General features: G+C 55.6%; 3 protein-coding genes across 3 annotated transcripts; 1 reads left to right on the top strand and 2 right to left on the bottom strand.

The window, feature by feature from the left end:
• Positions 1 to 17,364: 17,364 nt before the first annotated feature.
• IUM83_03851 (putative polygalacturonase) lies at positions 17,365 to 17,904 on the bottom strand (the record flags this gene model as incomplete). The annotated part of the gene is made up of 1 exon (XM_067927883.1): positions 17,365 to 17,904. The coding sequence occupies one exon, from the start codon at positions 17,902 to 17,904 to the stop codon at positions 17,365 to 17,367; it is 540 nt and encodes a 179-aa protein (XP_067795232.1).
• A 53-nt stretch (positions 17,905 to 17,957) lies between these two features.
• On the bottom strand, positions 17,958 to 18,572 carry IUM83_03850 (putative polygalacturonase; the record flags this gene model as incomplete). Its single annotated transcript, XM_067927882.1, has 2 exons — positions 17,958 to 18,383; positions 18,450 to 18,572. The coding sequence occupies 2 exons, from the start codon at positions 18,570 to 18,572 to the stop codon at positions 17,958 to 17,960; spliced, it is 549 nt and encodes a 182-aa protein (XP_067795177.1).
• Positions 18,573 to 22,021: 3,449 nt separating this feature from the next.
• Positions 22,022 to 23,266, top strand: IUM83_03849 (putative polygalacturonase; the record flags this gene model as incomplete). Its single annotated transcript, XM_067927881.1, has 1 exon — positions 22,022 to 23,266. One exon carries the CDS (start codon positions 22,022 to 22,024, stop codon positions 23,264 to 23,266), a length of 1,245 nt encoding a protein of 414 aa, XP_067795206.1.
• Between the last annotated feature and the right edge of the window lie 1,220 nt (positions 23,267 to 24,486).

The following is a 24,486-nucleotide window of genomic DNA, read 5'->3' as shown; positions in this document are numbered from 1 at the left end:
TAAATTCACAAGTGGCTTGCAGCCACTTGTGCGTGTAACCCCGTTACATCATCCCCCCCTTAAGGTTAGACGCGCGGGGTCTCCGCACGTCAATCTTCGGAATTGACCATTCGTCAATTCTCCGCGTTTGGAGAAGAAATCCGCGCTCATTCAACGATGAGCGCGCCTCTGAAGAAGTCCACAAAGTCGGTGGGGAGTCATCTCTCCATCGACGACTACTTCGAGCGCCAGAAGGCGAAGTACGGCGACGTCGTCGACTTCGACGACGACGATGAAGACATGGAGGACGAGGAGGACTCGTCCTCAAAGCGCAAGGACTCAGTGTCGAGCGGATCGCTCGACCCTCATGCTAAGAACATTCGCCCGCGTGAAGGGGATGAATCGGACGCTTCGAGCTCGAAGCGTTCGCGAACTGAGAGCGATACCCCACTCGCTTCCGCTGGGGCTCTCAGTACTCCGCGCGATGCAGCCGCAGCCCGTGATTCTAAAGCTCAAGGCTCTCCGCGCGCTGCAGGCGCAGCGCGCGATCCGTGGATGCCGTCCGCGTCCGAGATCGCGGACCGGTATGGGAACTCGGTACCTCCGAATGAGGTGCCGCTGTACGTTTGCAGCGCCATCAAAAATGACGCAGTGGCTGCCGAGCCGCACTTTGATGCGGAAACGCATCAAAGGCGCGATTACTACATCGGACTCTTTCATGAGCTCCGATGGTTTCAAAGCAAGAAGACCTCTTCTCGCAGCAAAGTGCCCGAATGGCAGGCACTTTGTCAAAGTTGGAACGCCTTTGTTGAAAACTTCAACAAGAGGCCGAGTGCTTACCGTGATCGGATTAAGCAAGCGCGTGATCGCTTCGAGACGTACTCGAAGCGTGGAAAGTTGGAGCAACTCCACGTTGCTGCGGAGGAGGCAAATGTGCCGTGCGCTGTGCCCGAGGGCTTTCAGTGCACGAAGTGCTTCCCAGGCGCGGTCCGCTTGAGCGACCGCGACCTGAACGGATACACGTCGTTCCGTGTGCCCGAGAGTCTCAAAGAGCTCCGTGCTAAGTTCTTAGCACGTGAGGGTTCGGGCGCTGGCGATGATCGCAGCGCTCGCTCTACTTCCGCTGTGCCAGCGCGTACTGCTCTTCGTACGCCCTCACCATTTCCGGAACGTCCTCCAGCAAGACGTTCCGCGGCTCCCATGTATCTCGATGTGGAGGAAATCCTCTCCAACGAATACGAAAACGAGCCCCTTGAGGGTTCGTTTTCGGGATACTATGGTCAACAATCCGCCCAACAATCCAGCGGGTTGAGCCGCGGGCGTCACGGATCGGCGGTGGCGGGGGTGGGAACACGCCCCGGGTATGATCAGCCCCGGGCTGATCAGTATGCGCCTCTCCACGACCGGGTGACCGCCGTGGAGCGTCTGCAGGGCGCTGAGCTCGCCGCCCTGAAACAGGAGCTGGCGAACCAGAAGGCCCAAGTCGCGGCGGTCTCGCAGACCGCCTCGAATATCCAGGTCGAGCTGGGGACCCAGATGAAGGGGTTGCTCCAGCGCGTCCGCGCGCTGGAGGAGAGGCTGCTCGTTGCCGAGGCCAAGGCTTCCGCTTCTGCCTCGGCTCCTGCCGAGGCTTCGGGTCAGCCGAGCTAGATGGCTCGTGCTGCAGGTATGGCTTCAGCCGTCCGACGTAAAAGGTCGGATGGAGGCGCATGCTAGACGGTATGTCCAGCGTGTATGCGTTGCCGTGCCGTGCCAACACAGTGAACGGCCCGATGAAGCGCGGAGCAAGAAAGCTTGCTCCGAAGTCCGAAACTGCATGTTTAGGCAGGTTTTGCGTAGCTAGCAAAACCAATGAACTATCTTTGAATTCATTTGTGTTGCCTCTGCCCACATTGTCTGCGTTCAGCTTCTGTTTGTCAACAGAAGCTGCTATTGCGTCTTGGACAAACCGAATTACGGCTTGTCTTTTGGTGATGAAATGGGTTGCATCCGAGCTGAAGTCATTCAGCTCGCTCTCCGCTAGAGGCCCTGCCTCTGCGTGGTTCTTTGCGGTGTCTGCGCCCTGCGCAGACCCGTGGGCGTTGGCCTTGTTGTTGGGGGAGTCTGCGCCCTGCGCAGACTCATGTGGTTTGTCCATTGTTGCAGCTGACACTGTGCAAGTGTCAGCGGTTTTCTGCGGCTGCTGTATTGCAGTCGTAGATCCTCCCCCACTTAAAGCGGGAACCATCACTCCGAGTAAACTCGGTAGACGTGGATGTCGCATGGCATTCACGTAGAACGGTGTATGCCCGGTCGAGGCATGCACTGAGTTGTTGATGGCACACTCTGCCATCGATAAGCACTCGCTCCGGTATTGGAACGAGTGGGCATAGCTCTTCAAAGTGTCGACGAGCACTCGATTCACGCGCTCGGTTTGACCGTCCGTCTGCGGATGATCCGCAGGCGACATGGAAAGCTGGCTCCCAAGAAGTGTGAACACTTCTTGCCACAGGTGCACTGTGAAGCGCGGGTCTCTGTCCGACACGATGTCGGTCGGCATGCCATGGTGTTTGAACACCATGTCGACGAACAGACGGGCCGTCTGCTTCGCAGTCACCTCCGCCGGCACCGCAGCAAGATGTACCATATTGCTGAAGCCGTCGACGAAGACCACAACACCGGTATTCCCTCCGCTGTCCGGGGGAAGACCAAAGATGAAGTCCAAAGACATGGACTTCCAACACTCCGACGGAGGCGGTAGTGATTGTAACGGAGCCTGCGCGAATGGCGCAGGCTTTACGCGTTGGCATACCTCGCAAGCACGGATGTACTTGCGCACCCACTTATACTGGTGGTGCCAGTAGAAGTCGCGCGTGAGAAGGACGTATGTCTTCTCACGTCCGAGATGTCCCGCAGTCGGGGCATCATGATATTCGTACATCATCCTGAGTCGCAGGTCATGGTCATTCGGCACGACAACGCGATCCGCGTTGTCGTCGACTGCATTGTAAAGCAGTAGTCCGTCGTGCACACGAAAGCGGTGTGCACGCGCTCGAAGGTGCTTAGGCAGCTTCTGACGGGACTTGTCAGAAGGCGCTGTGCCATAGGCCAGCAAGAGCTTCGCGTCCGCGTCGTGCGCGTACGCGGCCTTCATATCATCCAACAGGGACGATGTGGGTTTGCTCGATCGCATGACGTCAATGGCATTGACGTCAGCAGTTTCTGCGTAGTCCGGCCGACGTGATAACGCGTCGGCCACTACATTCAATCTTCCGGGTTTGTATTCGACCCGGAAGTTATACTCCGCAAAGAATGAGAGCCATCTCGCCATTCTTTGTGACATGTGTGGCGACTTCACTGCGGTGCGCAGTGATGCATGGTCGGTGTAGACCACAAATGGTCTACTTCCAAGCAAATACACTCGGAACTTTGCGAGTGCGTACTTCATGGCAAGGAGTTCCTTGTCATACACCGGATAGTTGCGCTCAGCTGGCTTCAGCTGACGCGATTGGTAGACGACACGATCACGACCCTCGTGATCGTGCTGCATCAACGCGCATCCGATCGCGAAATCGGATGCGTCACATACTACGTGAAATGGGCGATCTTGGTCAGCCACTGCCAAGATCGGCGCCTCAGTCAAGCCCCGCTTGACTGCATCGAATGCCTTCTGGCAATCGGGTGTCCAATTCCACACAGCTTCTTTCTTAAGAAGCTGTGACAGCGGGCGGATCTTGCCCGCATAATCCTCCACGTACTTGTGCAAGTACGTGGCCAAGGAACTGCCTCAGTTCCTTGACACTTGAAGGCGTTGGCCATTCATTGATCACTCTGACCTTTTCTGGGTCAGGGCGAACACCATTCTTTCCTACGAGACACCCGAGGACGGGTATCTCGCTTGCCCCGAAGATACACTTCTTCAGGTTCGCGTAGAGCTTATGCTTTCGCATAAGCTCAAGTAGCTTCCGGAGATGCACCCTGTGCATCTCTACGTCGGTCTTCCCGTCCACAGCCCGGCTGTGGATGAACACATCGTCGAAGTAACTCGGTGCGAAGTCGCGCACCGAGCGCAACAAGTGCGTCACGCACCTGTTGAAAGTCGCAGGGGCATTCTTAAGCCCCTGTGGCATTACTAGCCATTCCCAGAGCATGCCGCTTGGCGTGCTCACTGCCGTGAGAGGGATATCGCTCTCACGCATTAGGATTTGATAAAATCCATCTCGCAAGTCGAGAGCACTGTAAACGGTGCTCCCGGCCATCGAATCGATGATAACATCTTTTCGCGGTATCGGCGTCTGCGCCGGTACCGTCGCATCGTTCAGCTTGTTGTAGGCATGAACGATGCGCCATCCGCCCTGTGGCTTCTTGACACAGAACGTCGGAGCACTGTGCGGGGACTTTGATTCCCGCACTTGTCCTGCTTTACGACGACTTTCAAAGAAGTCGTCGATCGCTTTCACTTGCTCTCGTGGCAGTGGCCACTGCCGCGTGACACAGTACTTCGTGCCCGACACGAGATCAATCTCGTGCTGAATGCCCTTATCCTGCGGAAGCTCCGCAGGAATGTCTTCCGGGAGTACGTCTTTGTACTCCCTCAACAATTCGTAATAGGGACTCGACTTCAGCGAGTCCCAACCTTGTTCCTCGAAGCGCTCTCGCTTCGTCTTCGCACTGAGAGTGTCTTCACTCTCAGTGGTACTTCCCATGAAGAGCTGCCTCAGCTCTTCGCTCTCGCTCTCCGTTCTTTCGCTGTCCGAAAGAACGCAGACTTGCTCGATGCGTCCATCGTGCAAGTCGCGCGTGAAGCGCTTCCAGCTCATGGCTGGAAGCGAAGTCAACTCCGACGCCGTCGTCGGAGGACTAGCGAGTTCCATCTCACGATACTGGAATCCAGTATCGGTGCGCGTCAAGACGTTTAGCGTCTTGACATTCGGCGTCACCGCCGCAGTCTGCCCAGCAGATTGCTCTTGTTGCGTCTCGGTCCCGGACCGAGACTTGCGCAACGTTTTCCGCTTGCGCCGTGTTCTTGTTGTGCGGAGCACGGCTCCGCACATTTGTTCTTCTGGTCCAGGCCCGGCCGTGGACAGTTGTTCGCCGGCGGACCCTGTCCGCGGGCGCGCGAAATCAAGCCCGGCTTGATCGCATAGCGCTTCGTCGTGCAGCCCGGCTGCACGACAGCATGTAATTGCGTCAGTGCGGTACGTTTGCAACCGTCCGCACTGTTTGCAGCGTCAACTCCCGGAGTTGACACGCCTTCGTCACCTCGACGCCATTCATTGGCGGAGCCCCTCTCGACCGAGGGTGCGTCGGCTCCCGGAGCCGACGCGTCGTTGTCGACCTGACCGCTTCGGGTCAGGGACTGTCCCTTACACGCTTGAACGTGGGTGTTGGTTCCCGGAACCAACCCATCTTTTCTTCCGACGTCGGCAGCATTGCCGACGTTGGTCTCACTCCTGTGCGCGCCCTCGCGCACTCCTTGGGCACTCCGGGACAGCGGCATAAAGAGCTGTCTCGACTGGTGAGCCGCGCGCACCTGCTGGTGCGTGCGCTGCGGTAACAGGGCATCGCTCTCTGTTCCGCTGTCGCGTCCGAAGCGCACGAGCGTGTGCTTCTTCCAGTCTATCACCGGATCATGCCGTGCAATCCACGACATGCCCATTACTACGCCGAACTTATCGTCCAGGTTCAGGACGATAAAGCGTTCGACAAACACTCGTTGTTTGTACGAGAAGCGCACGTTTACGACGCGCTTCTCGGTCTTCACGATGGCACCTGTTGCCAGTCGTACTTCGAGGTACATTTACCTCCTCGAAGTCAAGTCTCGACAGGCTTCGTAGTCGAACAAAGTTGTTCGACGCGCCTGAATCTACCAACGCTCGAAGAGAGTCACTCGCTCTCTTCGAGTAAACCTTCAAGATGACTAGGTTTGGCCTGTCATCTTGTTTCTTGCAGTGAGAGCTGGTCTCACTGGGGACTGCTGTCCTCAGTGTCGCGTGCCCGATGTCGGCATGCGCGACTGCATTACCAGTAGGGCGCCCCGCGCCTACTGAATGTTCACGATTTTTGTTTGTTCGCGGCGATGCCCGGCATCGCCTCGACGGCCACCATTGTAGTGCACGGGAGCCGTGCACTATCTGGCAAAGTGACCGATCCTTCCGCAACGGAACCATCGCACCTTTCTTCCGTGCTGCTGGTGACCAGCAGCCGTTGCATTCGAGAGGTCCATTGGTTCTGGACCTCCCGTCCTCGCTACCGGGCGCGGTTGCGGCCTCGGTACGTTTACATGGAGTTTAGCCTGCCGCAGGCTAAACTCTTCTTGCATGGCAAGGGTGATTGCAGCTTCGAGAGTACTCGGGTACTCTCGGAAGAGATAGGTCTTCACGGACCCATCTCTAAGTCCTTTCATGAACGTGACGACCTTGGTCGCCTCGTCAATCGGGTTAGCCACGATATTTGATACCAAATATCGTGCGCGCTGCGCGTAAGCATGGACGTCATGCTTACCCTGCTGAAGGTCGAGGAACTCCGCCCTTGACCGGAACTCGCTTTGCGGGGGCTCAAACGCTTGTTTGAGCTCCTCTTTGAACACTTCGTACGTGCTGAAGCACGTAGGATCGGAGAGTCGGCGTCCATACGCCCAACTCCTTGCGCGTCCGCCAAGGCAGGACATGGCGAACGCGACCTTCGACAGCGGGTCGACGATGCGTCGAGCCGCTATGGCTGTGTCGAGCTCGACAAGCCATCGGAGGAGAGGCTCGCCCTCTCTCCCCACGTAATTGCTTACGCTCAACTTTAATGATTGAGCACGCGGTGTCGTCCCTGACGACGCCGTCACTGAGGAAGCAGCATCACGCTGCTCCTTCATGATGAACCCCAGAGCAACACCATGTTGCTCCGTCGGCGATAGCGTACGCAGCATCGTAGCTATCGCCGCTTCTCCAATGACTGTTGACAGTCGTTGGAGGGCTTCCCACTCTGGGTCAGACAGGTGGGGGCAGTCAGCGCGTGCAACATGCATTGCAGGCGTGTTGGAGCTCTCCATGGGCACCTCCGTGCTCATGTGGTTCTCGGCTCCGCGTTCATACACCTCGTACGAACGTCAAGCAGTCGGTCGTTGGACGGACTACAAAGTGCTACCAGGTGTAGTGGGTCTAACTTGACTCACTACTTTAGCTTACACGTTGCGCAACGTGTATGAGGAATCGTAAGTACTTAGTAATTACTTAGGTTAATTATATTTGAATACACAAATATAAGTTAAACAAGAAGGGATTCCAAGTGACTTAGATTAGGTAAAATGAGAACTGTATTGCTTGTAAATTGATCTTCCTCTAAAATCTGCTAAAAACTGTTTATCATCTATGAAAGGGGTTGACAGCGGCTGGCTGTCAGAGCCCCACTAATATGCATGACTCTGATTGGTAGAAAGATGCTGCTTTCTACCAATAGGATCTTTGGGTATGTGTGGACCACTCATTGTGGTGGTCCTCTTCAATGTATCCATTGGTGTGTCTTACACCAAGGTGAGGGAGTATCCAAAACTTTTAACAGATAACCTATCTGTTAAATTCACAAGTGGCTTGCAGCCACTTGTGCGTGTAACCGTTACATCATCCCCCCCTTAAGGTTAGACGCGCGGGGTCTCCGCACGTCAATCTTCGGAATTGACCATTCGTCAATTCTCCGCGTTTGGAGAAGAAATCCGCGCTCATTCAACGATGAGCGCGCCTCTGAAGAAGTCCACAAAGTCGGTGGGGAGTCATCTCTCCATCGACGACTACTTCGAGCGCCAGAAGGCGAAGTACGGCGACGTCGTCGACTTCGACGACGACGATGAAGACATGGAGGACGAGGAGGACTCGTCCTCAAAGCGCAAGGACTCAGTGTCGAGCGGATCGCTCGACCCTCATGCTAGAACATTCGCCCGCGTGAAGGGGGATGAATCGGACGCTTCGAGCTCGAAGCGTTCGCGAACTGAGAGCGATACCCCACTCGCTTCCGCTGGGGCTCTCAGTACTCCGCGCGATGCAGCCGCGGCCCGTGATTCTAAAGCTCAGGCTCTCCGCGCGCTGCAGGCGCAGCGCGCGATCCGTGGATGCCGTCCGCGTCCGAGATCGCGGACCGGTATGGGAACTCGGTACCTCCGAATGAGGTGCCGCTGTACGTTTGCAGCGCCATCAAAAATGACGCAGTGGCTGCCGAGCCGCACTTTGATGCGGAAACGCATCAAAGGCGCGATTACTACATCGGACTCTTTCATGAGCTCCGATGGTTTCAAAGCAAGAAGACCTCTTCTCGCAGCAAAGTGCCCGAATGGCAGGCACTTTGTCAAAGTTGGAACGCCTTTGTTGAAAACTTCAACAAGAGGCCGAGTGCTTACCGTGATCGGATTAAGCAAGCGCGTGATCGCTTCGAGACGTACTCGAAGCGTGGAAAGTTGGAGCAACTCCACGTTGCTGCGGAGGAGGCAAATGTGCCGTGCGCTGTGCCCGAGGGCTTTCAGTGCACGAAGTGCTTCCCAGGCGCGGTCCGCTTGAGCGACCGCGACCTGAACGGATATACGTCGTTCCGTGTGCCCGAGAGTCTCAAAGAGCTCCGTGCTAAGTTCTTAGCACGTGAGGGTTCGGGCGCTGGCGATGATCGCAGCGCTCGTATTACTTCCGCTGCACCAGCGCGTACTGCTCCTCGTACGCCCTCACCATTTCCGGAACGTCCTCAAGCAAGACGTTCCGCGGCTCCCATGTATCTCGATGTGGAGGAAATCCTCTCCAACGAATACGAAAACGAGCCCCTTGAGGGTTCGTTTTCGGGATACTATGGTCAACAATCCGCCCAACAATCCAGCGGGTTGAGCCGCGGGCGTCACGGATCGGCGGTGGCGGGGGTGGGAACACGCCCCGGGTATGATCAGCCCCGGGCTGATCAGTATGCGCCTCTCCACGACCGGGTGACCGCCGTGGAGCGTCTGCAGGGCGCTGAGCTCGCCGCCCTGAAACAGGAGCTGGCGAACCAGAAGGCCCAAGTCGCGGCGGTCTCGCAGACCGCCTCGAATATCCAGGTCGAGCTGGGGACCCAGATGAAGGGGTTGCTCCAGCGCGTCCGCGCGCTGGAGGAGAGGCTGCTCGTTGCCGAGGCCAAGGCTTCCGCTTCTGCCTCGGCTCCTGCCGAGGCTTCGGGTCAGCCGAGCTAGATGGCTCGTGCTGCAGGTATGGCTTCAGCCGTCCGACGTAAAAGGTCGGATGGAGGCGCATGCTAGACGGTATGTCCAGCGTGTATGCGTTGCCGTGCCGTGCCAACACAGTGAACGGCCCGATGAAGCGCGGAGCAAGAAAGCTTGCTCCGAAGTCCGAAACTGCATGTTTAGGCAGGTTTTGCGTAGCTAGCAAAACCAATGAACTATCTTTGAATTCATTTGTGTTGCCTCTGCCCACATTGTCTGCGTTCAGCTTCTGTTTGTCAACAGAAGCTGCTATTGCGTCTTGGACAAACCGAATTACGGCTTGTCTTTTGGTGATGAAATGGGTTGCATCCGAGCTGAAGTCATTCAGCTCGCTCTCCGCTAGAGGCCCTGCCTCTGCGTGGTTCTTTGCGGTGTCTGCGCCCTGCGCAGACCCGTGGGCGTTGGCCTTGTTGTTAGGGGAGTCTGCGCCCTGCGCAGACTCATGTGGTTTGTCCATTGTTGCAGCTGACACTGTGCAAGTGTCAGCGGTTTTCTGCGGCTGCTGTATTGCAGTCGTAGATCCTCCCCCACTTAAAGCGGGAACCATCACTCCGAGTAAACTCGGTAGACGTGGATGTCGCATGGCATTCACGTAGAACGGTGTATGCCCGGTCGAGGCATGCACTGAGTTGTTGATGGCACACTCTGCCATCGATAAGCACTCGCTCCGGTATTGGAACGAGTGGGCATAGCTCTTCAAAGTGTCGACGAGCACTCGATTCACGCGCTCGGTTTGACCGTCCGTCTGCGGATGATCCGCAGGCGACATGGAAAGCTGGCTCCCAAGAAGTGTGAACACTTCTTGCCACAGGTGCACTGTGAAGCGCGGGTCTCTGTCCGACACGATGTCGGTCGGCATGCCATGGTGTTTGAACACCATGTCGACGAACAGACGGGCCGTCTGCTTCGCAGTCACCTCCGCCGGCACCGCAGCAAGATGTACCATATTGCTGAAGCCGTCGACGAAGACCACAACACCGGTATTCCTCCGCTGTCCGGGGAAGACCAAAGATGAAGTCCAAAGACATGGACTTCCAACACTCCGACGGAGGCGGTAACGGAGCCTGCGCGAATGGCGCAGGCTTTACGCGTTGGCATACCTCGCAAGCACGGATGTACTTGCGCACCCACTTATACTGGTGGTGCCAGTAGAAGTCGCGCGTGAGAAGGACGTATGTCTTCTCACGTCCGAGATGTCCCGCAGTCGGGGCATCATGATATTCGTACATCATCCTGAGTCGCAGGTCATGGTCATTCGGCACGACAACGCGATCCGCGTTGTCGTCGACTGCATTGTAAAGCAGTAGTCCGTCGTGCACACGAAAGCGGTGTGCACGCGCTCGAAGGTGCTTAGGCAGCTTCTGACGGGACTTGTCAGAAGGCGCTGTGCCATAGGCCAGCAAGAGCTTCGCGTCCGCGTCGTGCGCGTACGCGGCCTTCATATCATCCAACAGGGACGATGTGGGTTTGCTCGATCGCATGACGTCAATGGCATTGACGTCAGCAGTTTCTGCGTAGTCCGGCCGACGTGATAACGCGTCGGCCACTACATTCAATCTTCCGGGTTTGTATTCGACCCGGAAGTTATACTCCGCAAAGAATGAGAGCCATCTCGCCATTCTTTGTGACATGTGTGGCGACTTCACTGCGGTGCGCAGTGATGCATGGTCGGTGTAGACCACAAATGGTCTACTTCCAAGCAAATACACTCGGAACTTTGCGAGTGCGTACTTCATGGCAAGGAGTTCCTTGTCATACACCGGATAGTTGCGCTCAGCTGGCTTCAGCTGACGCGATTGGTAGTAGACGACACGATCACGACCCTCGTGATCGTGCTGCATCAACGCGCATCCGATCGCGAAATCGGATGCGTCACATACTACGTGAAATGGGCGATCTTGGTCAGCCACTGCCAAGATCGGCGCCTCAGTCAAGCCCCGCTTGACTGCATCGAATGCCTTCTGGCAATCGGGTGTCCAATTCCACACAGCTTCTTTCTTAAGAAGCTGTGACAGCGGGCGGATCTTGCCCGCATAATCCTCCACGTACTTGTGCAAGTACGTGGCCAAGCCAAGGAACTGCCTCAGTTCCTTGACACTTGAAGGCGTTGGCCATTCATTGATCACTCTGACCTTTTCTGGGTCAGGGCGAACACCATTCTTTCCTACGAGACACCCGAGGACGGGTATCTCGCTTGCCCCGAAGATACACTTCTTCAGGTTCGCGTAGAGCTTATGCTTTCGCATAAGCTCAAGTAGCTTCCGGAGATGCACCCTGTGCATCTCTACGTCGGTCTTCCCGTCCACAGCCCGGCTGTGGATGAACACATCGTCGAAGTAACTCGGTGCGAAGTCGCGCACCGAGCGCAACAAGTGCGTCACGCACCTGTTGAAAGTCGCAGGGGCATTCTTAAGCCCCTGTGGCATTACTAGCCATTCCCAGAGCATGCCGCTTGGCGTGCTCACTGCCGTGAGAGGGATATCGCTCTCACGCATTAGGATTTGATAAAATCCATCTCGCAAGTCGAGAGCACTGTAAACGGTGCTCCCGGCCATCGAATCGATGATAACATCTTTTCGCGGTATCGGCGTCTGCGCCGGTACCGTCGCATCGTTCAGCTTGTTGTAGGCATGAACGATGCGCCATCCGCCCTGTGGCTTCTTGACACAGAACGTCGGAGCACTGTGCGGGGACTTTGATTCCCGCACTTGTCCTGCTTTACGACGACTTTCAAAGAAGTCGTCGATCGCTTTCACTTGCTCTCGTGGCAGTGGCCACTGCCGCGTGACACAGTACTTCGTGCCCGACACGAGATCAATCTCGTGCTGAATGCCCTTATCCTGCGGAAGCTCCGCAGGAATGTCTTCCGGGAGTACGTCTTTGTACTCCCTCAACAATTCGTAATAGGGACTCGACTTCAGCGAGTCCCAACCTTGTTCCTCGAAGCGCTCTCGCTTCGTCTTCGCACTGAGAGTGTCTTCACTCTCAGTGGTACTTCCCATGAAGAGCTACCTCAGCTCTTCGCTCTCGCCTCCGTTCTTTCGCTGTCCGAAGAACGCAGACCGCTCGATGCGTCCATCGTGCAAGTCGCGCGTGAAGCGCTTCCAGCTCATGGCTGGAAGCGAAGTCAACTCCGACGCCGTCGTCGGAGGACTAGCGAGTTCCATCTCACGATACTGGAATCCAGTATCGGTGCGCGTCAAGACGTTTAGCGTCTTGACATTCGGCGTCACCGCCGCAGTCTGCCCAGCAGATTGCTCTTGTTGCGTCTCGGTCCCGGACCGAGACTTGCGCAACGTTTTCCGCTTGCGCCGTGTTCTTGTTGTGCGGAGCACGGCTCCGCACATTTGTTCTTCTGGTCCAGGCCCGGCCGTGGACAGTTGTTCGCCGGCGGACCCTGTCCGCGGGCGCGCGAAATCAAGCCCGGCTTGATCGCATGGCGCTTCGTCGTGCAGCCCGGCTGCACGACAGCATGCAAATTGCGTCAGTGCGGTACGTTTGCAACCGTCCGCACTGTTTGCAGCGTCAACTCCCGGAGTTGACACGCCTTCGTCACCTCGACGCCATTCATTGGCGGAGCCCCTCTCGACCGAGGGTGCGTCGGCTCCCGGAGCCGACGCGTCGTTGTCGACCTGACCGCTTCGGGTCAGGGACTGTCCCTTACACGCTTGAACGTGGGTGTTGGTTCCCGGAACCAACCCATCTTTTTCTTCCGACGTCGGCAGCATTGCCGACGTTGGTCTCACTTGTGCGCGCCCTCGCGCACTCCTTGGGCACTCCGGGACAGCGGCATAAAGAGCTGTCTCGACTGGTGAGCCGCGCGCACCTGCTGGTGCGTGCGCTGCGGTAACAGGGCATCGCTCTCTGTTCCGCTGTCGCGTCCGAAGCGCACGAGCGTGTGCTTCTTCCAGTCTATCACCGGATCATGCCGTGCAATCCACGACATGCCCATTACTACGCCGAACTTATCGTCCAGGTTCAGGACGATAAAGCGTTCGACAAACACTCGTTGTTTGTACGAGAAGCGCACGTTTACGACGCGCTTCTCGGTCTTCACGATGGCACCTGTTGCCAGTCGTACTTCGAGGTACATTTACCTCCTCGAAGTCAAGTCTCGACAGGCTTCGTAGTCGAACAAAGTTGTTCGACGCGCCTGAATCTACCAACGCTCGAAGAGAGTCACTCGCTCTCTTCGAGTAAACCTTCAAGATGACTAGGTTTGGCCTGTCATCTTGTTTCTTGCAGTGAGAGCTGGTCTCACTGGGGACTGCTGTCCTCAGTGTCGCGTGCCCGATGTCGGCATGCGCGACTGCATTACCAGTAGGGCGCCCGCGCCTACTGAATGTTCACGATTTTTGTTTGTTCGCGGCGATGCCCGGCATCGCCTCGACGGCCACCATTGTAGTGCACGGGAGCCGTGCACTATCTGGCAAAGTGACCGATCCTTCCGCAACGGAACCATCGCACCTTTCTTCCGTGCTGCTGGTGACCAGCAGCCGTTGCATTCGAGAGGTCCATTGGTTCTGGACCTCCCGTCCTCGCTACCGGGCGCGGTTGCGGCCTCGGTACGTTTACATGGAGTTTAGCCTGCCGCAGGCTAAACTCTTCTTGCATGGCAAGGGTGATTGCAGCTTCGAGAGTACTCGGGTACTCTCGGAAGAGATAGGTCTTCACGGACCCATCTCTAAGTCCTTTCATGAACGTGACGACCTTGGTCGCCTCGTCAATCGGGTTAGCCACGATATTTGATACCAAATATCGTGCGCTGCGCGTAAGCATGGACGTCATGCTTACCCTGCTGAAGGTCGAGGAACTCCGCCCTTGACCGGAACTCGCTTTGCGGGGGCTCAAACGCTTGTTTGAGCTCCTCTTTGAACACTTCGTACGTGCTGAAGCACGTAGGATCGGAGAGTCGGCGTCCATACGCCCAACTCCTTGCGCGTCCGCCAAGGCAGGACATGGCGAACGCGACCTTCGACAGCGGGTCGACGATGCGTCGAGCCGCTATGGCTGTGTCGAGCTCGACAAGCCATCGGAGGAGAGGCTCGCCCTCTCTCCCCACGTAATTGCTTACGCTCAACTTTAATGATTGAGCACGCGGTGTCGTCCCTGACGACGCCGTCACTGAGGAAGCAGCATCACGCTGCTCCTTCATGATGAACCCCAGAGCAACACCATGTTGCTCCGTCGGCGATAGCGTACGCAGCATCGTAGCTATCGCCGCTTCTCCAATGACTGTTGACAGTCGTTGGAGGGCTTCCCACTCTGGGTCAGACAGGTGGGGGCAGTCAGCGCGTGCAACATGCATTGCAGGCGTGTTGGAGCTCTCCATGGGCACCTCCGTGCTCATGTGGTTCTCGGCTCCGCGTTCGTACACCTCGTACGAACGTCAAGCAGTCGGTCGTTGGACGGACTACAAAGTGCTACCAGGTGTAGTGGGTCTAACTTGACTCACTACTTTAGCTTACACGTTGCGCAACGTGTATGAGGAAGCGTAAGTACTTAGTAAGAACTTAGGTTAATTATATTTGAATACACAAATATAAGTTAAACAAGAAGGGATTCCAAGTGACTTAGATTAGGTAAAATGAGAACTGTATTGCTTGTAAATTGATCTTCCTCTAAAATCTGCTAAAAACTGTTTATCATCTATGAAAGGGGTTGACAGCGGCTGGCTGTCAGAGCCCCACTAATATGCATGACTCTGATGGGTAGAAAGATGCTGCTTTCTACCAATAGGATCTTTGGGTATGTGTGGACCACTCATTGTGGTGGTCCTCTTCAATGTATCCATTGGTGTGTCTTACACCACGGTGAGGAAGTATCCGAAACTTTTAACAGATAACCTATCTGTTAAATTCACAAGTGGCTTGCAGCCACTTGTGCGTGTAACCCCGTTACATGCAACGCCACGGCGTGGACTACGAAGAGACGTAAGCCCCGGTGGCTTACCTGAACTCGATTCGCGCCAAACTGGCAAAGTTCGTTGCAGATGGATACGACATCGAGCAATGCGACGCCAACACAGCGTTCCTGTACGGCAAGCTGGAAGAAGAGATCTACATGGACTTGCCAGAGGACTCCGAGATCTCTTGACACTTGCCGAAGAAGATGGTGAAGAGGATGTCGTTTGCATGTTGCTGCAAAGTCTGTACGGACTCAAGCAGGCGTCACGAGTATGGAACGAAATGATCGACGCGCACCTCACGGTGATGGGATTCAAGCCTGCTGATGCCGACCCGTGTGTGTACACAAGAGGCGAAGGGGACGACCACTGCATTGTGTGTCTCTACGTGGACGACATGCTGATCGCATCGCGGGACAATGCGGTGATTACATCGGTGAAGGCTGGAATCGCGGAGAAGTTTCGAATCAAGGAGCTCGGGCGCGCACGTTTCATTCTTGGAATTGAGATCGACTACAACGTGGATCACAAGACACGGATGATCTCTCAACAAGCGTACACCGAGTCGATCATCAAGAAGTTTGGGCAAGAGAACGCGAAGCCGTGCACATCGGCTATGGAAGCTGGAGTTCATCTGACCAAGGCTGACGAACCGCAGGCGGAAGAAGAGAAGACCAAGTTGAAGTCGAAGCCCTACCGATCGCTGGTGGGCAGTCTGATGTACCTGGCATGTGGAACACGACCTGATATTTCGGTCGCAGTTGCCAAGTTGAGTCGTTTTCTGGAGAACCCTGGCCAGAAACATTGGGACGCCGGGATCAAGGTAGTGCGCTACCTACTGAATACCAAGGACGTGGGCATCACGTACGATGGGTTTCGTGGAACCGAGCTCGTCGCCTACTCGGATGCGGACTGGGCCGGCAGCCGCGACGACCGTCGTTCCGTAAGCGGGACGATGTTAATGATGCGTGGCGCTCCTGTGGTGTGGCGTTCGAAGTATCAGAAGACTGTCGCGTTAAGTTCTACAGAGGCCGAGTATATGGCACTGAACGAATGCGTGAAGGAGTTCGTCTAGATGTACCGTCTATTGAAGGACATTGGCACTGAACAAGTGGGGCTACGGTGATCTATGAAGACAACCAAGGCGCGATGGTACTGGCGAAGAATGTTGGATATCAAGCTCGCACGAAGCACATCGACATACGCTACCACTTCATTCGCGAGAAGGTGGTGAGCAACGAAGTCGCGCTGGAGTATGTGGAGACCAAGAACCAGCTCACTGACTTCATGACGAAGGGTCTATTATCGAAGACGCTCCGCTACTTGACGATGTGTAGCAACGTTGGACTCAAGCTCGAGACATCGAATTGAGTGGGGTTGTTGAGGTTGCACTTCGCTGTCTGATCGACTGGATCCCTACCGCGAGGCAGACGGCCTGCGCGTGCTGGCATGTGCCACCGGGGTCTGTGGCTGAAGATGGGAAGATCTCGCAACCTGATCGGCTGGACTATCTCTGATACTGGAATGTGATTGGACGACAACTTCAATTTGTGTGCTATGAATTTCCATGTGTTGAGTCAACCGTTTTGAGCCGCAGCCGTGACTAGGCAGATCAGTCTTACGACTGGCAACTTCGTTTGGACCGACACTTTCCCGAACAGTCATTCACGTAATCAATCACCTTCAAGCTTTGAAGGCAACGCGCTTTCGGAAGTACAGCAGTAGTCGCTACCGGTAGCCGATTGCTCGCTTCACGGACCTAGCTTTTTGAAGCAGCACACAGTCATATAGCTGTAACTGTTGTTCCAGATTCTTGATTGCTTCGGCCAGTTTTCTTGATCCGTCACCATGGTCCATGGTCCATGCGATGCATGGACGTGGGACATTAGAAGCACGGGAATCGGTCAGCGTGGGTCAGTTGGCCTGCCAGTCTCGATGAGTACGCTTCATCCACACCTGGTCGTAGTACTTGATGTGGTCATTGGATTTGGGAAAGAAGTTGATAAACTACTAGTAGTGTAGTAGTACTATAATACTAGTAGCACGTGAACCAGTTGCTACCCGTCTTCAGTTTTGCAGGCCCACTGCAGCTACAAAAAAACTCAATCGACCCGGAAACAAGACAGATGAAAACCGTTCACGCAGTTTGTGTGCGCAAGAGATCCGTGTAGGTGTCATATCTAAAGTATTTCTATTCCATTTACGTACTCAATAGGTCTTCTTTTCACCACGAACACTTCTACTGCATACACTAGACTTGAAAACTGGACCGTAAGTCTCTCTACACGCTCATGCTGTTGGGCGCACCAGCCAGCTTGCCCTTGACCGACGCGCTCACCGTCACGCCCGAGAAGTCCCAGCCAGACACCACCTTCGGGTTCGCCACGATGTCGTACAGGTTCGTGGCCGTGCCCTTGAGGCCGTTCACAGTCACGCCCTTGATCGTCACCTGGCTCGTGGGGGAGCCCGTGTAGCCGCCCTTGGCCTTGCTGTAGTCCGAGTGCATCACGATGGCGTTCTTCACGTTCGACAGCGTGTTCTGCACGTACTTGACGTCTGACACCAGGCCCTTCAGGCCGATGATGGTCTTGATGCGGATGCCGTTGTCGCTGTCAACAATGGTGTTGCCCTGCACCGTCAGGCCCTGCACGGTCGTGGACTGGTCCACGGCGTTGCCGCCCAGCGAGCCGATGGAGATGCCGTGGCCGCCGCAACAGTAGTTGTTGCTGAAGACCGTGTTGGTGCTCGACTGCATGGCCAGGCAGTCGTCCTGGTTGTAGATCTTGTTGCCCGTGATGGTGATGTGGTCGTTCTTGGTCAGGTCGAAGCCGTCCGTGTTCTTGGCGATGCCGTTGCCGGCGCGGTTGTCGATGGTCAGGCCCTCAGCGTCGTGTCCTTGGACGTCACGATGCTGAAGGTGCGGAACGGCATGTTCTTGATGGTGAAGCCCGACACCGTCGAGCTGATGACGTTCTGCAGCTTGAAGAACACGGGGCGCGTGATCGACTGGCCCTGCTTCCAGTACCACATGCCCTGGCCGTCCAGGACGCCGGAGCCCTTGACCGTCAGGCTCGTGCCGCTCACGCGCACCAGCGGGCCCTCCCACTTCTGCGTGCCGAACGTCGTGGTGCCCACGAACTCGATGGTGGCGCCGGTCTTGGCCAGGCTCAGGTCCAGCGTGACGCCGGCGGGAACCGTCAGCGAGTCGATGACGATCGAGCTGCAGGACGCGATGGACGTGCCCTTCTTGTAGGTGCCCGTGAGGTGGCAGCCGCTGCTCGTCTTGGTCGTGGGCGACTGCTGCTGGGTAGGGTCTTGCTGCTGGGTCGGGTCTTGCTGCTGGGTGTAGTCGTCATCGGCCTCAACGACCGGCGCCTCCGTCTTAGACTTGCCCTTCTTGCCCTCGGCCTCCATGCGCAGCATGGGCGAGCCGTTGGCGGTCGTCGCGATCAGCGCGAACACGGCGAGCGCAGTGGTGAAGAACTTCATGCTGCTTTCGGTGGGTGCGCGGGTGGTGCCTTGGCGGTGAGGTGGGGAGACTTGTTTGCAGGAGCTTGCTCGCCTCGGTGCAAAATGCGAAGTGAGACCGAGCACCGCTCAGCGAAATGGAGCGCACTACGCTTGGGACACTGTGGCCTTGGGGGTAGTTCGCTCTGGTGTTCGAACGACTCGTTAGTAGTACATGTGCAAGCGTGGTCGCCGCATCAAGTTTCAGTCCCGGTCCAGCCGAGCATCAGGCGCACCCTCTGTCAGCGGCGCACCAACCAGCTGGGTCGATCGACCACCACCTGCCCTGCTGCTCAATCAGACACCTCGCGCGCCTTTGACCCGTTATTCGTCGGAGCTGCGCCGCGGGCGGTGAACGCGGGCGGTGAGCCATGATGTGCAGGCCCAAGTGCCATCGAGTGGGGCCTCTGCACTCGGACCTGGGCCCAAGTCCACAAAGGGTGCAAATCGACGAGATTGAAGGTCCGCCTCAGCGCAGCCAGCTCCAGCGTCGAACCGGGACATCTCGTGTCCGCGTGTGCGAGAGACCGACGGACGCTGTCAATTAGTCGACGTCCAGTCGCGGACTCACAGCAAGTGTTTTCGTCGAATCTAGCAGCTGGGCATGCTGCAGCGCCCTTATGGCAGCGAGGATCCCGCAGCATTGCGATTGAGAGCGAGACGAGCCTCAGCCCTCGCACTGCGAGTCGCAGTGCAGTCGAGGCTAAACTTTAGAGGGAGGGGCTGGAGCAGGTGGACGCCGCACATGCACAACTAAAAATTGGACTCGTGTCACCGCATCATGTTGACCGCCGTCCGCATGGAGCTGGGAATGCTCTTACGTGAGTCGGCAATTCGATTTGAGTTAGTCGAATGAACGTGTAAATAGTCCGCAAGACCACTTCAACGCATAGCCCGTTAAATGTATGTACACGTTTGTACGCGCTATCACTCCAAGGCGCGGTGCTCTGGCACACGCACGCACGCATTTGCTTGTGGGTTTGGTGTCGTCGTCGTCGACGCGAACGCGCTCCACGATCCCAGATCGTCGATCTGCATCCCAGCGCTCAACCACACGACATTCGCAAGTCGACGGCGCCTGCTGGTGACTCAGGCGCAGGCGCTGCCGCCAGTGGGGCTTCTATAATAGGGCTGACTGGAATTCGAGTTCAATCGTGCTACCAGTAGTCATTCAGCTTAGGTAAAATACCAGCGTGTGTACTCCCATGCTACCTTACTGCACTTTATAAGCCTGGAGACACCACTTATATCTAATACTTCAGTAGACTTCAACACATGCACATGGAGCTCGAAACCTCGATCGCTCTTCGATTGTGTGTTTGGTTGCCATAGTGTGGAAAGCCGCATCCGGCTTTCGATGCGTACCGTACTGTATCGTATGCATGCATGTATACATTGTACGGCAAGCTCTCCGATATCGGAAATGCCCCCAGGTAGCTTACTTCACTTCAGCGGGTCCGTGGCTAACACTGGCAGGGGGACATTCCGCCAGCACGCGTTATTGTGTGCTTGTACTAGCTAGTCGTTTAGTCGCTAGTTCCAGACTAAAATTGCCTCATAATTAATCTGGATCGTGCACGAATGCAGCCGTGCCGCCGCTCTTCATGCGCGACGTGGTGACAGCAATAGGTACGGCGCGTGCAATCGGAAGGCTTTGAGCGAACGGACGGAAAGCGCAGCACAGCAGTGAGCCACGTTTGTTAGTTTTAATATTTTTTTATTAGAACAGTGTGCGCGGGCAACGTCGGGAGGATACCTAGGGGCTGTCTTAAAGAGACGAGATAGGAAGTCGGTGCTGTACCGTAATACAGTACTCCCCAATACATGACTACCTCTGCTCTGCTGCATTCACTTCAGATCCCTTGTCCTTTGGTAGACACTCAGACTACTTAGAAGAACTTTGCTGCCTAGCTGAGCCCGGCGCGATGTCATCCACGCTTGTCTTTCACCACCACACTTTCCCGAACAGTCATTCATGTAATCAGTCACCTTCAAGCTTTGGAGGCAACGCGCTTTCGGAAGTACAGCAGTAGTCGCTACCGGTAGCCGATTGCTCGCTTCACGGACCTTAGCTTGATGAAACAGCACACAGTCATATAGCTGTAACTGTTGTTCCAGATTATTGATTGCTTCGGCCAGTGTTCTTGATCCTCGGGATACATGAACGTACAAGGTTTGGTTTGATGTACAGACTAGAGCGTGATAACATCATCGACACATTAAAATAAGGACATAATATTGTTATGTCCTTATTTTAATGTGCGGAAGATATGTTTTCATTAATTATAATAACCGATACCATCGGAAATATTAACAACTATTAATTGTTACGTGACTCGTTCTCACGCTGTACACCTTTTCAACTTCAAAACTGCAAATTCTAAGTTCAATACTGGGAAAATGTAAGATATAAGTAACAATGCAATGTAGTTTATATTAGTACATGTAGTAGATTATAAAATTGTATGACATATCTCAAAACATAGAGTTGAAGAGTGCGATTTGCCTGCCAGTTAACCAGCAGTATTGAAAAACAGCCAATGACTTGGTTCATGTATAACAGAACGAAGTAAAGATTCCTGTAGCCTAGGCTACATCCAATGTCATTTTGATCTAACATGTTGGCCCAAGGTTAATACTTGTCTTGGTGGCGTACCAGCATTTGCACCGTTGACACTTAATTCGGACCCAAATGATGTGGAGTAGCCCCTGGGTCGGACGCCTGTACATTTTGATTTTAGTATTTGACACAAGTACAGATTAAACCTTCTCAACTTCAAAACTGCAAATACCAAGTTCAATACTACGTAAGGGCGCCCAGCGGCTAGATTCGACGAAAACACTTGCTGTGAGTCCGCGACTGGACGTCGACTAATTGACAGCGTCCGTCGGTCTCTCGCACACGCGGACACGAGATGTCCCGGTTCGACGCTGGAGCTGGCTGCGCTGAGGCGGACCTTCAATCTCGTCGATTTGCACCCTTTGTGGACTTGGGCCCAGGTCCGAGTGCAGAGGCCCCACTCGATGGCACTTGGGCCTGCACATCATGGCTCACCGCCCGCGTTCACCGCCCGCGGCGCAGCTCCGACGAATAACGGGTCAAAGGCGCGCGAGGTGTCTGATTGAGCAGCAGGGCAGGTGGTGGTCGATCGACCCAGCTGGTTGGTGCGCCGCTGACAGAGGGTGCGCCTGATGCTCGGCTGGACCGGGACTAAAACTTGATGCGGCGACCACGCTTGCACATGTACTACTAACGAGTCGTTCGAACACCAGAGCGAACTAACGGCCCCCTGCCCCAAGCGTAGTGCGCTCCATTTCGCTGAGCGGTGCTCGGTCTCACTTCGCATTTTGCACCGAGGCGAGCAAGCTCCTGCAAACAAGTCTCCCCACCTCACCGCCAAGGCACCACCCGCGCACCCACCGAAAGCAGCATGAAGTTCTTCACCACTGCGCTCGCCGTGTTCGCGCTGATCGCGACGACCGCCAACGGCTCGCCCATGCTGCGCATGGAGGCCGAGGGCAAGAAGGGCAAGTCTAAGACGGAGGCGCCGGTCGTTGAGGCCGATGACGACTACACCCAGCAGCAAGACCCGACCCAGCAGCAAGACCCAACCCAGCAGCAGGACCAGAGCCAACAACAGGACCCGACCCAGCAGCAGTCGCCCACGACCAAGACGAGCAGCGGCTGCCACCTCACGGGCACCTACAAGAAGGGCACGTCCATCGCGTCCTGCAGCTCGATCGTCATCGACTCGCTGACGGTTCCCGCCGGCGTCACGCTGGACCTGAGCCTGGCCAAGACCGGCGCCACCATCGAGTTCGTGGGCACCACGACGTTCGGCACGCAGAAGTGGGAGGGCCCGCTGGTGCGCGTGAGCGGCACGAGCCTGACGGTCAAGGGCTCCGGCGTCCTGGACGGCCAGGGCATGTGGTACTGGAAGCAGGGCCAGTCGATCACGCGCCCCGTGTTCTTCAAGCTGCAGAACGTCATCAGCTCGACGGTGTCGGGCTTCACCATCAAGAACATGCCGTTCCGCACCTTCAGCATCGTGACGTCCAAGGACACGACGCTGAGGGGCCTGACCATCGACAACCGCGCCGGCAACGGCATCGCCAAGAACACGGACGGCTTCGACCTGACCAAGAACGACCACATCACCATCACGGGCAACAAGATCTACAACCAGGACGACTGCCTGGCCATGCAGTCGAGCACCAACACGGTCTTCAGCAACAACTACTGTTGCGGCGGCCACGGCATCTCCATCGGCTCGCTGGGCGGCAACGCCGTGGACCAGTCCACGACCGTGCAGGGCCTGACGGTGCAGGGCAACACCATTGTTGACAGCGACAACGGCATCCGCATCAAGACCATCATCGGCCTGAAGGGCCTGGTGTCAGACGTCAAGTACGTGCAGAACACGCTGTCGAACGTGAAGAACGCCATCGTGATGCACTCGGACTACAGCAAGGCCAAGGGCGGCTACACGGGCTCCCCCACGAGCCAGGTGACGATCAAGGGCGTGACTGTGAACGGCCTCAAGGGCACGGCCACGAACCTGTACGACATCGTGGCGAACCCGAAGGTGGTGTCTGGCTGGGACTTCTCGGGCGTAACGGTGAGCGCGTCGGTCAAGGGCAAGCTGGCTGGTGCGCCCAACAGCATGAGCGTGTAGAGAGACTTACGGTCCAGTTTTCAAGTCTAGTATGCTGTAGCTGTCTTAATGCTTAAGGGCATTACGATTAACTGAATGGAATTACGTTGAGATAGGTTTCCTTGGGAAATCTATTTCGAACCTCACGATTGGTGTTTCCTGACGTAATTTTATCTATTAGGGGTTGTTAAATTAATGCCCGTAGCAGCAACTAAAAATGTTTTTTTGATCAAAATGTTTATTGACCAATCGCGCTTTGACCACCCCATTGTTGCTCTGAGCCAAGATTTCAGTTGCCACGCCTTACTGCGCGCCAGAAGACGGTGCGAGAGCTGCGCGCAGCTTTAGTCATTGTGCCAGGGGACTCTCTTTCGGACTACTTGCGCTAAGGCCTTGCGCTGCGTCTTTAGAATCGCGTTGTAGCAACGCTTGCTGCACACAACCCGATCAAACGAGCCTTAGCATCGAATGACACGAGTAGAATGGATAGACATACCTTATGAATGCTCTGCTCGCACCGCTAACATCGCAGGAGTCTTCAGCGGTGGTCTTCTCCACGCGGCAACCTGTCTTCACCTTGCACGTGGCCATTGCCAAGCCTCGGACGAACTTTTGACGAGCACGCTTCAGGTCGAGCGACCACACGAGGCTTGCTCGTCCTTCTGCAGATGTCATTGGACCAAAATAGCAGTTTACCTCACTGGCCAATATTCGACTGAGGCGGAGAATACATTCGCCTCCTTCCAGCAGCGAATTCGCCACACACCCCAGCAGCACAATGGTGTTAACCCGAGCTCAAGCGGCCTTGATAAATTTCAATGCCGCTAGAAGATAACATATCCTCGCTGAATATCTACCAATCACAGTCGCTCGTGAAGGAGCACGTGGCTACATGAACGAGAACACGGTACTGAAAATGGCCCTTTTTCCTGCTTATTTGCCAGTGGAAGCACTTTTTTTTACTAATTAATTGCCAATAACTAGGTCGATTTTACATTCTATTGAGGTCAGTGCAGTCCAGCAGTAAAAAATCCTATTAGAAAAACTGATTATTTCCTGTATTGCACTATTTTTTTTTCCTCTGCTACATTCGGTGGAAGGGCGCACAATATGCGAATATTATTCGGATAAGCCAGGTCACTATCACTGACGTCACAGTGGACGGTCTCCCCAGAACATTGTGGTGTCCAAGTGGAAGTTCTCCGGTATCACTGTATCGGGTGCCATGGGCATCTGCAAGA

This window comes from Phytophthora cinnamomi (genome assembly GCF_018691715.1).
Source record: "Phytophthora cinnamomi strain GKB4 chromosome Unknown Contig21, whole genome shotgun sequence".
Taxonomy (NCBI): domain Eukaryota; phylum Oomycota; class Peronosporomycetes; order Peronosporales; family Peronosporaceae; genus Phytophthora; species Phytophthora cinnamomi.
Note: the sequence above shows the minus strand (reverse complement) of the source record. Positions and strands in the feature narration are given on the sequence as shown.